This window comes from Erpetoichthys calabaricus, chromosome 18 (genome assembly GCF_900747795.2).
Source record: "Erpetoichthys calabaricus chromosome 18, fErpCal1.3, whole genome shotgun sequence".
NCBI lineage: Eukaryota > Metazoa > Chordata > Cladistia > Polypteriformes > Polypteridae > Erpetoichthys > Erpetoichthys calabaricus.
This window is the reverse complement of record NC_041411.2, coordinates 5,748,553-5,765,961: the sequence shown is the minus strand read 5'-3', so window position 1 is coordinate 5,765,961 and position 17,409 is coordinate 5,748,553. Positions and strand designations below refer to the sequence as shown.

At 44.2% G+C, this 17,409-nt stretch overlaps 1 protein-coding gene across 4 annotated transcripts in view; it reads left to right on the top strand.

Annotated features, from left to right (window-relative positions):
* The window catches only part of LOC114669145 (acyl-CoA dehydrogenase family member 10-like), a 195,828-nt gene that overhangs the window by 44,674 nt on the left and 133,745 nt on the right, over positions 1–17,409 (top strand). Inside the window, exons 16-21 of one of the 4 annotated variants that reach the window (XM_028825277.2) lie at positions 1,663–1,753; positions 1,937–2,095; positions 5,381–5,553; positions 12,368–12,511; positions 12,608–12,685; positions 12,794–13,156. In XM_028825277.2, coding sequence (XP_028681110.1) covers positions 1,663–1,753; positions 1,937–2,095; positions 5,381–5,553; positions 12,368–12,511; positions 12,608–12,685; positions 12,794–12,928 — 780 coding nt within the window. In that variant the 3' untranslated portion in view covers positions 12,929–13,156. Of the gene's footprint in view, positions 1–1,662; positions 1,754–1,936; positions 2,096–5,380; positions 5,554–12,367; positions 12,512–12,607; positions 12,686–12,793; positions 13,157–17,409 lie in introns of those variants that run through there. The other 3 variants (XM_051921216.1, XM_028825278.2, XM_051921215.1) reach the window with 3 other exon arrangements.

Here is a 17,409-nt window from a genome sequence, read left to right as displayed (position 1 = left end):
TTGTTACCTGCTTGTTAGCGTGATTGGGTTGGAAAACGTGGTTGTCTGAACAGCGCTCCCAAATTCAATAAATTCACATATATTGGCTTTGTGGTAGGACAAAGCTTTACATAACTTTCATGAAGCTGTTCACCAGGGATTTCATGACTACGCCTCCATTATCTGCATCTGCCTGACTGGACTGCATTGTTGTGAGTGTTTATTATTTTGTGTAGGATTTGGCTCAGCCTGTGCCATCTAATGTCTGCAATGAGCTATTATGTGATGGTGATGCACATAGGGCCACCTTATAAGGGCTTGTTTGTACGTCACGCTCAGAATACGTATGCGCACGCATCACCAACGTTCATTTAATGTGTCCTCTGAGCAGGTGCTCAGAAATTAATGCAACCCTTGTGCAAGTTGCAGTACCAGCAAAAAGTCGGGGGGCACAGTGTGACAAAAGTTGGAATGCAACGTCAGAGTTTTTGTTTACTATCTACATGTGACAGAAAGCCGCTCTGCGGATCATACGAAATCAGTGCGCACGCTTCGATGTTTGATGAATGGTTCGATGTGGTGAAACAAAATGCCGACATACAGATGTATTCGTGGTGCTTTTATATTCAAGCGTCGCATATTCCCGATCGTAATGACACGATACATTTTAAAAGTCTCACATACCATCTTTTGTGGCATCTTTTTTTTTCCTGGGGCTTCCTCCTGACCTGACAGCAGTGGATCGCCAGCAATAGATCGCCACACAGAACACATTACATGTATGATATTCCAACTCTCTGCACATTTAGAATCCTTAGAGTTATACTTGATATCACTTTCATGATGAAATGCATTAAAGTATGTGTGTTACATTTTACAGATAAATCGTTAATTTCATTTAAATAATGAATGTTGTGAATAATTACACACATGGGGGTGACATGGTGGCAGAGCTGTCTCGCCGGGAGTCACGTTGCTGGTATTCCCTGCCTGGAGTTTACGTTTTCCTGCTGGGTTTCCACAGTGCGCTCCAGTTTCCTTCCAAAGATATGCAGATTTGGTGACACTAAACTGATGGCAGTGTGTGTGTTCGCTTGTATTCACCTTGCGATGAGCTGATGCCCCGTCTAGGGATTGTTTCAGCCTCGTGCCCAATGCTTGCTGGAATGGACACATCCCTGGATTGATGGATTTAATCATTAAACATCCATGTAAGAAATATTGTGGTAAAGTGTCATTGGAATTTAATGGGTGTTCCATGCAATTCACAACACTGCGAAGCCGAACCCGTTTTCACTGTGATAATATCTCGCACTGCCACCTGCTGGATTCCTCCAGATTTACATAAAGTACGCGTGCAAGTATAAACAGTACAACGCTGGCGTAGCTGGAGCGTCCGTCACGTCGCGTGAAGTATAAACCTGGCCTTACAGTGACAGATCTTTACTAGATATGTCAACTGATCCCCACATTCTGTATTGCCATATCTTTGCATCTTTTGCCTATATGTTTGGCCAGTTATGATCATTTTAAATTGTTCTGGGCATCCTACTAGCACTTGTTCTCCCTGCCTGTGCTACTGTGAGAAGAAGGGTGAGTTTGCCATCGAATGAGCCTAGGCTGCACGAAGCATACTGGAGTCTTACTATATTACTGATGTATTCGTTCCTCTTTAAAACGCAGGTTGCTTCCTCAGATGCTACCAATATTGAAGCTTCAATTAAGGAAGATGGTGACTCCTATGTTCTCAATGGCCATAAATGGTGGATTTCAGGTAGAACATTAAGCAATTGTTTTTCACTTTATAAACAAAGATTTAAATAATGACTTTTGCATTTAACTCTGATCCTTAATATTAAGGAGGTGAGATAGTAAAACTTTTAGGAGTTAGAAGAAATATGGTCACACTTACTGTAAAACATATAGCATAATCATTTTTTTTGTTTTTGATGTGTAGGTGCTTTGGACCCGCGATGTAAAATATGTGTGTTCATGGGGAAAACTGACCCAACTGCACCCAAGCACAAGCAACAGTCCATGATTCTGGTTCCTATGGATAATCCGGGTATAACGGTCACAAGGCCCCTCTCAGTATTTGGCATAGAAGATGCTCCTGGTAAGTAAATTTGATTGTTGTGTATTGCATCAAGGGTTAGAGGACATGAAAACCAATATGCAATCATGAGCAAAAATATTGGCACCTCTGCGTGTACTCCTTTCAGAATATGCACCACTTCTCTCAGCTAATTTCTCTCTCTGTCAGCCTCACCCTTCTCTGTGCAGTGCCACTTCAACCACTTCACAGTACAAATCCCATCCTCGTCGCCAATCGAACTACCATGGATGCAAACCACAAATTATTCTAGTTAGAAGCTTTTAACAGTGGTGAGCTGTCGGTGATCAGCCGCAAACCCGCAGCATCTGCTCCATTATTTAGTCACACAGAACACTGAAATTTGAGCACTCCCTGGTGATATCTCTCTGAATGCCCCAAACTTTTCTGCGCAGCATCACCAGCACACTCCATTCCTTCACAGGTCGTCGCCAAGTGAATTGCCTTGAATTTACACCACACAGAATTCCAGTTAGAAGCTTTGCACTTTGGTGAACTGTTGGCGATCATCCGTGAATGTGCAGCATCTAGCTTAGAAGCCAGATCTCGTTATGGTATAAGCTTGTAGGGCATCCTGAAGAAGAACCCATTAGCCGGATGGGAAGCCAGTATGATAACGCAAGCAGAACATATAAATAATTTTGTACTGTGGCAGGCGGCTGGCGTCCATGCCCAGCCGGGACGCCCCTGCACACTATATTCAGGGGGAGCAGCCCTGGGCACTGCAATACCCCCCCTGGACGCTAGATGGCTGCCCCCATGGGGTGGAGCAGTGCCTTGGTTTCCCACAGGGCTCCCTGGGAATTGGAGTTGGGTGCTGCCCTGTTGGGTCCCGCAGGCACCGCCAGGGGGTGCTGTGTTTGGGACTCCTGAGCCCGTGTGGGCAGCCTATCCATCACACCCAGAAGTGCAGCCGTATCACTGTGATCAAACTCAGTTTTCATTATATATTCTGTGGACATCTTCCATTTGTTAGTCTCCAGAGCTGGTTAGGTTTTGGGTGAATTCCAGCCATTCAGCTTTGAGCTTTTAAAGTTTAGTTTTTAAATCCAATATCAATAACAGCCAATCTACTGCTCAGAATTTAACACACTTTGGCACACACATTTAGAAAAAATGCATATTTCATATATTTTGGGAAATTTGCACCGTTTACTGTGCTTTTATTGTTGTAAATGTAGAGAAGTTTTCATCAGAGCCACATCAGATTTTTGTAATGTAGGACAAAGCCTTAAACCAAGTGTAACTTGATTTGTACTTGACACAGTGTGGACCCAGCATTCTGTCAGCTTTCCTAATCACTTCTCTGCGCTTTCTGTACTCGTGTAACAGCTATTTATGGCAGGTGAACTTTGATTTGAATATACTGTTTCTGTACCTGCAGCGATTCTTGCAAATGGTGCAGATTTCTGACCTGTGCTGCTTGACCTTTTCCTCACAGAGATGTCAATACATTCTCAGCGGGAAGTCAATGACCAAAAATTACGAGAGCACGAGTTACATAACTTGCCACTGGCCGTTCTTTTGTAAGTCTCCGAGAGCATTTGATTGAGTCTATCTAATAGTACTGGCCGGATCCAAATTAGATAGATATTAAAGGCACTATATGATAGATACATAAATAGATAGATATTAAAGGCACTATATGATAGATAGATAGATAGATAGATAGATAGATAGATAGATAGATAGATAGATAGATAGATAGATAGATAGATAGATAGATAGATAGATAGATAGATAGATAGATAGATAGATAGATAGATAGATAGATAGATGGATGGATGGATGGATGTGAAAGGTACTATAGATAGATGTGAAATATGTGCTTCAAAACATTTCAATAAATAAGTCATCCATAAAAACAGGGTGAAATGTAGATAGATAGATAGTTTATCAATCCCAAGGGGAAATTCACATACTCCAGCAGCAGCATACTGATACAAAAAAACAATATTAAAGATTACAAATGCACATATAACAGACACTAACTTTGTATAATGTTAACGTTTACCCCCCCCGGGTGGAATTGAAGAGTCGCATAGTTTGGGGGAGGAACGATCTCCTCAGTCTGTCAGTGGAGCAGGACGGTGACAGCAGTCTGTTGCTGAAGCTGCTCCTCTGTCTGGAGATGATCCTGTTCAGTGGATGCAGTGGATTCTCCATGATTGATAGGAGTCTGCTCAGCGCCCGTCGCTCTGCCACAGATGTCAAACTGTCCAGCTCCGTATCTACAATAGAGCCTGCCTTCTTCACCAGTTTGTCCAGGCGTGTGGCGTCTCTCTTCTTTATGCTGCCTCCCCAGCACACCACCACGTAGAAGAGGGCACTAACCACAACCGTCTGATAGAACATCTGCAGTATCTTATTGCAGATGTTGAAGGACGCCAGCCTTTTAAGGAAGTACAGTCGGCTCTGTCCTCTCTTGCACAGAGCATCAGTATTGGCAGTCCAGTCCAGTTTATCATCCAGCTGCACTCCCAGGTATTTATAGGTCTGCACCCTCTTCACACAGTCACCTCTGATGATCACGGGGTCCATGAGGGGCCTGGTCCTCCTAAAATCCACCACCAGCTCTTTGGTTTTGCTGGTGTTCAGGTGTAGGTGGTTTGAGTCGCACCATTTAACAAAGTCCTTGATGAGGTTCCTATACTCCTCCTCCTGCCCACTCCTGATGCAGCCCACGATAGCAGTGTCGTCAGCGAACTTTTGCACGTGGCAGGACTCCGAGTTGTATTGGAAGTCCGATGTATATCGGCTGAACAGGACCGGAGAAAGTACAGTCCCCTGCGGCGCTCCTGTGCTGCTGACCACAATGTCAGACCTGCAGTTCCCGAGACGCACATACTGAGGTCTGTCTGTAAGATAGTCCACGATCCACGCCACTAGGTATGAATCTGCTCCCATCTCTGTCAGCTTGTCCCTAAGGAGCAGAGGTTGGATGGTGTTGAAGATATATATATATATATATATATTACTGTACACCTATATATATCCAATTAGTCCTTATAGGCACAGCCAACTTTGAACCCCCTGAAGTATATTTTATGACAGTTCCAACTGACTGATCACCTTTTGAAAGTGTGACTTTTGCATCTTGATTAAATTAACTATGCCCCTGCCTTTGTCATTTTGCTTAATCAGCTTTTTCTGAAAGATACAAAATGCTTTTCTGCACTGAATTATTATAAGATGAATGAATCTCTCTAGGTGTTTGGTTTTATTCATTGAAGGTGTTATTTTTTCTTCCTCTCTCTCACTCTCTCTTCCTGCACCATTATCTTCAAGTTGGACACGGAGAGATGTTATTTGAAAATGTGCGAGTTCCTCGAGAAAACATGCTGTTGGGGCCTGGTCGAGGCTTTGAAATTGCACAAGGAAGACTGGGACCAGGTCGGATTCATCACTGCATGAGGCTGATAGGACACTCGGAGCGAGCACTGGAGCTTATGAAAAAGCGGGTAGGTGACGCACGTACAATACGCTGTAGACCAGGGGTCTGCAACCTTTTTTTCCCCCGAGAGCTGCTTTTACAAAATGAAAATGGCCGAGAGCTACTCATGTTTTCTAATGTTTCTTCTCATAGCTTATTTCAACCCAAACAAACTGAATAAGCTCGTTTTGCCTGAACATTTACAAAATGTCGGTGTCCACAACTCACATTTTGCATTAAAACATCACAAAAAATATTGAGTTCACCTGCAAGTGCATTTTGTCCATCTGGTGTGTCTCACACTATTGAATTAAAACAAAACAATGCCATTCCAAATCCACAGATCTGACGTCTTCATTTGTCATTTTGTCACATGTCGCTTTATTCACAGGTCCAGTGGCATGTGTGATGTGTTTTTCAGTTAGTCACATGACTGGCACTGAGGTTCACTCTTCTGGAGTCATTTCAATGTCAGTCTTGTGCTAAACTTTGACTTCATGACAGTCATGTCAGACTCACAGAGGTATGGAGACCCAAACAAAGCAGACATTTTCAGAGCCCGTTGGTGAAGGTTCTTCTAGTTATCAGGCTCTACTAAGCTCCAGAAATGCTGTTGAGACTTTAACTGCACATTAGTTTGAAGGTTTACTAATATATAAAATATGAAATCCAATGTCTCTCTGTCTGTATGTCTGTCTACTTTGCACAAGAGGACTACTTAACGGATTTATGTCGGGTTTTTTTCTATAATTTGATTGAACATTCCGGTTTGTTTTTGCGACTTCTCTCATTTCGCTATGTATCAGAGTTCACTCGCGGTTTCACTTTATTTGCGCAAATCCGAGAAATGCGCAGCGGGCTGAGGGGAGCGGCCTTCCGCACTCATTCGCCAGCTTCGCGGCGTGTACCTTAACTCCGCTTAGCTAGCGAACGAGAGAACAGCTGAACTCAACTTTGTTTGATATTTAAAATAAAGTGTTACTTCGGCCTTGATGAGTTTGAGTCCGGATATTCTCTTAAGTGTCTGCCACATTGAAAAGAGAGATTGCAATTCATATTGTGGACCGTGATCTGATTTTTTGGAACGATCGCCCGCCCCTAATTTGACTAATCAAGTTTTCACATTTATGTAGGATTCATTAACCCTTTGGCAAGCTACTTGGAAAAGGGGTTGCGAGCTACTGGTAGCTCGTGAGCGATGTGTTGGAGACCCCTGCTCTAGATCTTGGAAATGGCCCTCTGGCCAGCTGGCAATGGCATACCCTGGGTGTGCACAATTCAAGAACGTAGGTCCTGTTCAGCATCAGTAAGTGTACACGAGGGGTTAAATAACGTATCGCTCTTGAGGATTGTGTGCTGTGCAAGAAGCGAAATGTTTACTTAAGTGGCAAAGAGCCACAGTAGAGCTCGAGCCATCTGAGGACAGCCAAGTGACCTGTCTGAATCACTAGTGCGTCGTCGATATTACAGAAAGTTTATCCTGAAAGTTAACTATGTGTGGGGGACAAATTTAAGCTTGCAATTAACATTATTAGTACTTTTAAGTTTAGGGTTTTTGTTTTTTTATTGTATTGCCGCATTAAACAGACAGTAAATCGAAGTGATTCTTTGTTTGAAGAAGACTTCTTCTTAAACTTTGGTAGACATATCTTGACATACGTCTGTATTATCATGGGGTTGGTGGAACTTGACAAGTTCGTTATGGGTTCGCCTACTCTCGCACCCTAAGCTTAACCCACATGCAGAAAGACACACACACACACACACATACACTCCCTATGCACTTAAGTATCACGGGACAGCCTATCACTCCTCATGAGTCGCACAGGGACTCACAAGGTTTAGCATGAACAACACACTGGTGTCCCCAGATAGATCCTAGAGCAGGTGTACTCAACTCCAATCCTTGGCGTTCTTCATTGGTTCTTCGGGGTGCTCCACTCCAGTCCTTGGCGGTCTTCATTGGTACTCCAAGGATGCTCCACTCCAGTCCTTGGCGTTCTTCATTGGTAGTCCAGGAGTGCTCCACTCCAGTCCTTGGCGTTCTTCATTGGTACTCCAGGGGTGCTCCATTCCAGTCCTTGGAGGTCTTCATTGATACTGCAGGAGTGCTCCACTCCCGTCCTTGGAGGTCTTCATAGGTACTCCAGGGGTTCTCCACTGCAGTCCTTGGCGGTCTTCATTGGTACTCCAGGGGTGCTCCACTCCAGTCCTTGGAGGTCTTCATTGGTACTCCAGGGGTGCTCCACTCCAGTACTTGAAGGTCTTCATTGGTAGTCCAGGAGTGCTCCACTCCAGTCCTTGGAGGTCTTCATTGGTACTCCAAGGGTGCTCCACTCCAGTCCTTGGCGTTCTTCATTGGTTCTCCAAGGGTGCTCCACTCCAGTCCTTGGAGGTCTTCATTGGTACTCCAAGGGTTCTCCACTCCAGGCCTTGGCAGTCTTCATTGGTACCCCAGGGGTGCTCCACTCCAGTCCCTGGCAGTCTTCATTGGTACTCCAGGGGTGCTCCACTCCAGTCCTTGGAGGTCTTCATTGGTACTCCAGGGGTGCTCCACTCCAGTCCTTGTCGATCTTCATTGGTAGTCCTGGCTCTTGGAATTATAAGCAGACCTCCATTTGAGTCCTGGCTCTTGGAATTATAAGCAGACCTTCATCTGAAGATCTAAGGTTACAACTTGGAGTGTAGGGGGACAGGTATTCTAAAAAATATGACAGAACAAACTCATTTAAGGCTTTATAACCCATTCGTAGTTTTTTAAAGTAAATGCCGAACAACACTGGTAGCCAGTGTAACGATGCTAGGCCTGGGGTCTACTTCTGCAACTGCTTTGTGTCCAGAGTGCTCATTTACTGGTCATTGCAGCCTGTCAGAGCATAAACTTGTAGACGAGGTAATGTTGTGCCTGCTGTCCCCAAAATGGTGATTGTCTACTCTGTAACAATGTCATTGTGACAGACCCTAACCTCAGATTGAGCTTAACTAAAAGGCAAAATATACTTGCGACTGCAAATATGAAGTTTATAAAGCCTTAAATGAACACTCGGTGACAAACCAGTAGGCCATTTTAAAGATACTGTTTTAAAGTCTGGGATTGAAAAGATTCAGACAGCACAGGAGAAGATTTGGGGGCAGCCGTCCGTATACTTGAAGTATGGCAGCCAAAGATGAAGGTTTGGTTCATAGTAACTGGTCTTGACAGATCTCAGTCCACAAAACAGAACAAATAGAAAGGGAAACATGGCAGCTTTATAGTCAAGCAGGGGAAGTGACGTCCTCGGGGCCAGAACCAGAAGTGACATCCCGTGGTCGGTCTGCCGATGAAAAGAGAAAGGGTGAGTACACCCTGCCATCCCCTGATCTGGCGTGGAATCACCTTCAGTTCAGCCCTTTAGTTACCTCCCATGCGCACGTGTGTGACAACTGATACAAAGGTCAGTTCCCAACGCAGAAAAGATGTTGCTTCCTGAGATAGAGAGCCAAGCGATGAACTCTCTGCAGTTCGTACTTATGCTTTGTAGTGTTTGTGTATTGTCCTTTATTGGTTTGAATGTATCTGGAGTTAGAGATTTTCTCTCTAATCATTTTACTTCAAATAAATTGTATTATTTTTCCCACAAACAAGATTTCATTTGAATTACTAGGCATGCTGGATCCGGAAACAAAACCCGACAGTCAGGAAAATTAGTTTTGCAACTGATTTTACTCTGCCTTAGGCAGTCAGATGTGCACAGTCGGACATTTGCAGAAATGTCTTTGCAGTTGAACAGGGCACTGCCTGACGAGGATTCAAAACGGGCAGCTAATTGAGAAGGTAACACAGTTTGCAACCTACATCTTGTTCACTCCAATGCAGACTCAAAGATTCAAGTATTCTTATTTATGAGCTCACAGCACATCAGGAGAAAACTGGGAACACTTAGGTGTCACCACCCGTATCACTCCAAAATGCCCGCTTTGTTCTGCAAACAGCCAGTAGCTTTTTAGCTTGTGCAACGCTGGATTTTATTATTATTATTATTACTTATTAATTGGCTGACACCTTTTATCCGAAGCAGCTTGCAACTATTGAGATACAATTGGTTACATTTCTTTTTACAAGGGGGAGTCAAGCTAAAGTTAGAAAATGGGACGAACCTTCACAAAACTGATCAGGTCGTGTCTCAATGGAGTCTCCACCCTTCTCAATGCATTTGCGCCACCTGCCTGGCAGTGCCAGCAGAATAACAGGCTTTCTCTTGTCCTTACCACCACTTGTGCACCCGAGTTATTGTCGAACAGCACATGCTGAGGGGTTCATTGTTTTGCCTGCCTAAGGGACAGTCATCCCTGATGGAGGATCGCAGGAGTCGTGGGGTAGAGGGGTCCTGTCATCGGATTGGCTGGCCCAGGACTCTGAAGAAATCTAAATCATATTATGGGATATCATCTACTGTTAAATTCTGCTCCATACTTGTACATTTTTCATTTTTATACTGTATTGAGGATTTGTTCTGTGTATTGTATTGTGCCTGAAAGTCTGATTATTATCCAGGTTGTACTGTACTGATAGTGTCATTTTACTCAACTTGTATGTAGGACACAACTGGAATTCTTAAATCAATGCATGGAAGGGCCTGGTGGTGTCTCTAGATCACAGTCATACAGGGGCCTGGCGGTGTCTCTGGACCACAGTATACAGGGGCCTGGCGGTGTCTCTGGATCACATTCAATACAAGGGCCTGGCAGTGTCTCTGCCAATAGGGGCCTGGCAGTGTCTCTGGATCAAATTCATACAGGTGGCTGGTGGTGTCCCTGCCAACAGGGGCCTGGCGGTGTCTCTGGACCACAGTCATACAGGGGCCTGGCGGTGTCTCTGGACCACAGTCATACAGGGGCCTGGTGGTGTCCCTGCTAACAGGGGCCTGGCAGTGTCTCTGGACCACAGTCATACAGGGGCCTGGCGGTGTCCCTGCTAACAGGGGCCTGGCGGTGTCTCTGGACCACAGTCATACAGGGGCCTGGCGGTGTCTCTGGACCACATTCAATACAAGGGCCTGGCAGTGTCTCTGCCAATAGGGGCCTGGCAGTGTCTCTGGATCAAATTCATACAGGTGGCTGGTGGTGTCCCTGCCAACAGGGGCCTGGCGGTGTCTCTGGACCACAGTCATACAGGGGCCTGGCGGTGTCTCTGGACCACAGTCATACCGGGGCCTGGTGGTGTCCCTGCTAACAGGGGCCTGGCAGTGTCTCTGGACCACAGTCATACAGGGGCCTGGCGGTGTCCCTGCTAACAGGGGCCTGGCGGTGTCTCTGGACCACAGTCATACAGGGGCCTGGCGGTGTCTCTGGATCACAGTCATACAGGGGCCTGGCGGTGTCTCTGGATCACATTCAATACAAGGGCCTGGTGGTGTCCCTGCCAAGAGGGGCCTGGCAGTGTCTCTGCCAATAGGGGCCTGGCAGTGTCTCTGGATCAAATTCATACAGGGGCCTGGCGGTGTCCCTGCCAACCGGGGCCTGGCAGTGTCCCTGCCAACAGGGGCCCGGCGGTGTCTCTGGACCACATTCATACAGGGGCCTGGCGGTGTCCCTGCCAACCGGGGCCTGGCGGTGTCTCTGCTGTGTTATGGTCAATATTGAGAGGCAGCTTGATGGCTGAGGTCTCCAGGACTCTGAACAAATCCATATCATATTATGGAATATCATTTACTGTTAAATTTTGCTCCATGTTTGTAAATTTTTAATTTTCACATTGTCTTGAGGATTTGTTCTGTGTATTGTATTGTATTGACCCCCTTCTTTTTGATACCCACTGCACACCCTACCTACCTAAGGGGTCTCTCCTTGAACTGCCATTCCTGAGGTTTCTTCCATTTTTTTCCCTACAAGGGTTTTTAGTTTGGGAGTTTTTTTCTTGTCTTCTTAGAGAGTCAAGACTGGGGGGCTGTCAAGAGGCAGGGCCTGTTAAAGCCCATTGTGGCACTCCTTGTGTGATTTTGGGTTATACAAAAATAAATTGTATTGTATTATATTGTATTGTACTACAGTCACTAAGTGCAAGGTACTGAGACTTGCTGGAGGCCACTGTGAAGCCTGCTATTCGATCCAAACAGTGGGGACTGCAGTCTCAAGGGGTCCTTTTGTGGCCTGCAAGAACACCAAGGCTTGTCTGGAGAAACTGAAGTTTGAGGTATCGCCACATCCTAATTATTTGCCAGATTTGGCACCGTGTGATTTCCACCTTTTTTTTTTTTTTTGGATTGCTAAAAAAACATCTGGGTGGTCCTTGATTCAAGGCAGGTGACGACATGAAGGAAAAGCGGTGCACGAGTGGTGGTGAGGACGAGACCAAACCTTTTATTCTGCTGGCACTTCCAGGTAGCGTGGCGCAAATGCATTGAGAAGGGGTGGAGGCTCCATTGAGAAATGACATCATCAGGTTTGTGAAGGTTCGCTCCATTTTCTAATAAATCCCATTTTCTAACCTTAGCTTGACTCCCCCCTCGTAAAAAGAAATGTAACCAATTGTATCTCAAATGTTGCAAGCTTCTTCAGTTAAAAGGAGTTAGCCAATTAAATAATAAATCCCATTTTCTAACTTTACCGTGGCTAATTGGAGCTCAGGCAGGTGAAGTGAGTTGCTCATTGTCACATGGTGTCAGTAGTGGGATTTGTACCCACACCCTCAAGTCTTACCCTTTAACTGCTAGTGGTAACAATTGTTTGAGACCCCATCTTGTACTGTGAATGTTGTACCTTTGATTGTGGTGTCTTTCTAAAGCACAACATTTCGTGTTGCCCAAGTGTTTGCACTTGACGGCCGCCCATTGAACGGTCCTGTGTTGAATTTGTGCCTACAGGTTAATTCAAGATTTGCTTTTGGAAAGCCGCTGGTGGAACAAGGCACGATCCTGTCGGACATTGCCACCTCTCGTATAGAGATTGAGCAGGCACGGTTGCTGGTACTCAAAGCCGCACACTTGATGGACACCGTGGGGAACAAGGTGACCCGAAGCGACTCGGTGTTAAACGTGGAACATCTACTCAAAGAGATACGTGACCGATTGCTCATTTAATTTTGTTAAATTTCTCCTCCACAGGTTGCAGCCCCGGAGATCGCCATGATTAAAGTGGTGGCGCCCAATGTAGCACTGAAGGTCATTGATCGTGCGATCCAGGTACGTCATCATTAAAAATTTAAAAATGTGAAGTAGTGCGAGGTGTGAAAAAAGAAATCCTGTTCTGATCTGATTACCATTGATCTTATTCTCGGTTGCCTTTTACAGGCCTTCGGAGCAGCAGGACTAAGTAACGATTACCCTCTGGCTTTATTTTATGGCTGGGCGCGGGCTCTGCGCCTGGCAGATGGGCCTGATGAAGTTCATCGGACTGCTGTGGCCAAAATGGAGCTGAGACGCTGAAACCAGTGTGCACCGTGCAAATACACCTCACATTACCTCACTCCTGCAGAAGGTGCAGGAACATACAGATGAGAATGTAGTGTTAAAGACACCTTGTTTAATCCTCTTCTTTAATGGCTATGGTGGTTTTAGCAACGTTTACTAATAATGCAAGGAGAAACGAGTGATCCAATCATTCAAATAGTGCTAAATTTGTAGATATTAATATATGCCAACAAGAGAACTAAAGAAAATAATTACGATTTGTGTCATTAAGAACACGTGGACAGGTGCCACCTGTTGGAAATCAGTGGTAACTTTAAACAATGGACTGGTCACCAAGCCCAGACTCTCTAACCGTGAAGAATTTATTCATGTACAGAATGCACTAGTCTGTGCTGGACTGCAGTGAAGTCCAAAGGTCCAAGATGTTATTATTGATTTCTGTCTCTTGATAAAGATAGCATTCACCTTTGTAGCGATTTAATAATTGTTGACTTCACCAAGTGCTTATAGATATAGCGCTGGAGCCAGTCGACCTTTGCCAGAAATAAATGCCAGAAATAAATGTGATATTCTTTCTTTTCTTTGTATGCAAATTGAATGTGAAAAGTTCTTAGAATGTTCATTAACGCGATTTAATAGATTTGCAGTACCAGGCCTCAACCTCAAATAAGCGTTGGCACTGTGAAGTCAAAGCGTGGACATTTTGTGTGCCCAAGCAAGTCTGCATTTCAGATGAAAATATCCATACAGGGTGAGTGAAAATTATATGTTGACACTAATGGTAGTGCTGTGTATATACTGTATTTACATTACGATTCATAACAGTAGTAAAATTGCAGTTATGAAGTAGCAACGAAAGTAATTTTACGGTTGGGGTCGCCACAGCATGGGGAATTGTATTAAACGGTCGCGGCACTAGAAAGGTTGAGAACCGCTGCTCTGGATGCTGTCCTCCTATAGCCTCTGATGAGTGTCTGGATTCTGGATGGAGGTATTGCTGACCATTCTTCATACCAAATCTCTCCAGTTCAGTTCAATTTGATGGACAGCCTGCTTCAAATCATCCCATTGATTTCCGATGATATTCAAGTCAGGGGACTGTGACGGCCATTCCAGAACACTGTACAGTGGAACCTCGGTTCACGACCATAATTCGTTCCAAACCTCTGCTTGTAAACCGATTTGGTTCGTGAACCGAAGCAATTTCCCCCATAGGATTGTATGTAAATAATGTAGCTGCGTTTTCCCAAAGTTTCCAAAATTCAGCAGCTCCAACTTAAAAAATGGGATTCAACAAAAGCCTGACGCGCAGAAATGATTCCACAGACAAAATATCTTCGTTTTTAAAAGTTTAGTTAAGTTTGAAAGTAAAACAGTTCACACAAAAAAGAAAATTAAAAATAGCAAAAAAGGAAAAATTATAATAAGAAAAAATTTAGTTCTAAGCTTAATCTTGTTACATCTTAAATCATTACTAGTCACTTATAATACCATTTCAAAGCGGTCAGAAAACTGTATGCTTATCCCATTTCTAACTTTCAAGTCCCTGTTTACTGGGACCTGCTTTAAACACAACTAACCTAATATCACACTGTTTCTCAATTATAGCAAGAAGATTCCATTTCTTACTAACTTATAGGGGGGAAAAAGACTTTACCATTGTCTATGACTATAGAAGAAATTATATTCTATTCAAAAAAAGCAAACATTAATATGAGTTTAACTCAAAACTTTAAGTTTCTAAAATTGGCTCTTACAAATACAATTAATCCTTTTCCAGACCGTACGAACTGTATGTAAATATATTTTTTTTAAAGATTTTAAGCACAAATATACTTAATTACACCATAGAATGCACAGTGTAATAGTAAACTAATGTAAAAACATTGAATAACACTGACACAAACACCCAGGCTCCCTACTCAGCTGCATGCGCAGGCTCTCTGTCTCTCTCTGTAACATTGCAGCAGTTCACGCTATGCAACCCGATCGCTGTATAAACACTTTTTTTTTTAAATGAGTTTTAAGCACAGGGGAAAAAAGGAACATTTGAACAAATCCGAACTTTATTTAAAAGCCAACCAAGACAGTAACATTGCAGGAGTTCACGCTAATAGCATTACAACCTGATCGCCGTAAACACTCTTTTTAAATGAGTTTTAAGCACATGGAAAAAAATAAACATTTGAAAAAAAGAGAAAAGCAACATTGCAACACTTTCTTCTCACCACTCTTCACTTGCTTAGAAGCCATGGTTAACTGCAAAAGCACACGAAATACTGTAGAGCACAAAGAGTTCACAGGTAAAGCACGCACGTCTGACTGAGAACGATGAACAGGGAGAGGCTGAACACGTGCTTAAATACAGTAATCAGCGCATACGAACCGGAAGGGAAATGAAATAGAGCACAAAGAGTTCACAGTGAAAGCACGCGCGCACGTCTGACCGAGAACAATGCAACAGGTGCGGAAATCATCGGCGCGCACAAACCGAAAGGGAAACTGGCTTGTTCGTTTACCGAGTGTGTGGTCGTGAACCGAGGCAAAAGTTTGGCGAACGTTTTGGTCGTAAACCGAGTTGTACGTGTACCAAGATGTTCATGAACCAAGGTTCCACTGTACTTCTCCCTCTGCATGAATGCCTTTGTAGATTTCCAACTGTGTTTTGGCTCATTGTCTTGTTGGAATATCCAACCCCTGCTTAACTTCAACTTTGTGACTGATGCTTGAACATTATCCTGAAGAATTGGTTGATATTGGGTTGAATTCATCTGACCCTCGACTTTAACAAGGGTCCCAGTCCCTGAACTGGCCACACAGCCCCACGGCATGATGGAACCTCCACCAAATTTGACAGTAGGTAGCAGGTGTTTTTCTTGGAATGTGGTGTTGTTCTTCTGCCATGCAAAGCGCTTTTTGTTCTGACCAGATAACTCCATTTTTGTCTCATCAGTCCAAAATGAATCTGGCTTGTCTAAATGAGCATTGGCATACAACAAGCGACTCTGTTTGTGGCTTGAGTGCAGAAAGGGCTTCTTTCTCATCACCCTGCCATACTGATGTTCTTTGTGGAAATTGCACTGAATTGTAGAGCGATGTACAGATACACCATCTACAGCAAGATGTTCTTGCAGGTCTTTGGAAGTGATCTGTGGGTTGTCTGTTACCATTCTGACAATCCTGTTCATATGCCACTCCTGTATTTTTCTTGGCCTGCCAGACCTGCTGGGTTTAACAACAACTGTGCCTGTGGCCTTCCATTTCCTGATTCCATTCCTCACAGTTGAAACTGACAGTTTAAACCTCTTCCATGTCGTACTCATTTCCTCTGCTCAGTCCCATTACCAGATGGACATTGTAGGTGACAACGTTACTCTGCAAATTATTGATGGTCAGCAAAAAGGGGGATGCTAGTCTGACTTCTTCAAGGTTACTGTGGGTCACCTAACCACTAGAAGGTTACCAGCTAGTACCTAAACTCCATTGGTTTGGTTTTTGGGGGGTGTTCGCTGATTTCTCCTCTCAATAGACCAATGTACCAGACATTCCCATCAAGGGAAGAACACAAGTATACACAGGGCACCTACACTGGAAATTAAATATTTCTTAACATTGTCCCTTCAGAGGGACGGCGCAAGTGGAGACGCAACCAGGCCAGCGGACGCCATGCAAACCCTCATCCCGGCTGGGATAACAGAATGGTGATGCTGGAGTCCGGAAGCATTTCAGACCCCCGTTACAACAGCTGGCAGTGTCCCTCTTGATTAGGACACCCGCAGGAGTATGGAATTGCAGCTTTGTTGGGGCGCCTGTAGAGGAGGACCTCCCTGGTTTCCATATGACCTAGAAGAAGGCTATGTTAATGGAAGCATTCCTGGGTCCAGCTTAAAAAAAAAAAAAGCTCATCGCCTCACACGGAAGACTCGGAGTCGGGACGCAGCAGACGACACCCGCCAGGAGAAGCGGAAGGAAAGAAATTATATTTGTGTTTTCAGTGGCTGTGCGCACTTGGAGGGGTTTGTGGTAAAACTGTGAAATCGTGTCTGAGGGTGAGGGCTCGGTGGCGCCACCCTGTGGTCACAGTGTTCATGGTACTATTTTGATGTACTGTACAGTATTCCGTCTTGTATATACTAGCTTATTTTGGATGTGTGCTAAATAAATACAATATATTTTTTCCACAAATTCCTAGGAGTTTTCCGCATTAACTAAAAATAATTATTACATTTGTTTATTTTTATATTGTGATGAACGCTAATCACTGCAGGTTTGTTTGTGACTCACAGATATGACATACCTTTGAATGCATGTTGACGTCTGCTTATGCAAGACGTTGAGCTATTGTGGGGGGGGTCCGCCTTTTTTTTTTTTTTTTTTTTGGCCCACTACACCCCTCTACACTCTTCGAACCATGTTTTGTGCACCCTTATGATAAACAGTAAACCAGTCAGTGTCCGTGCTTCAAAAGACCGGAAGTGGCGCAGGACACATCATGT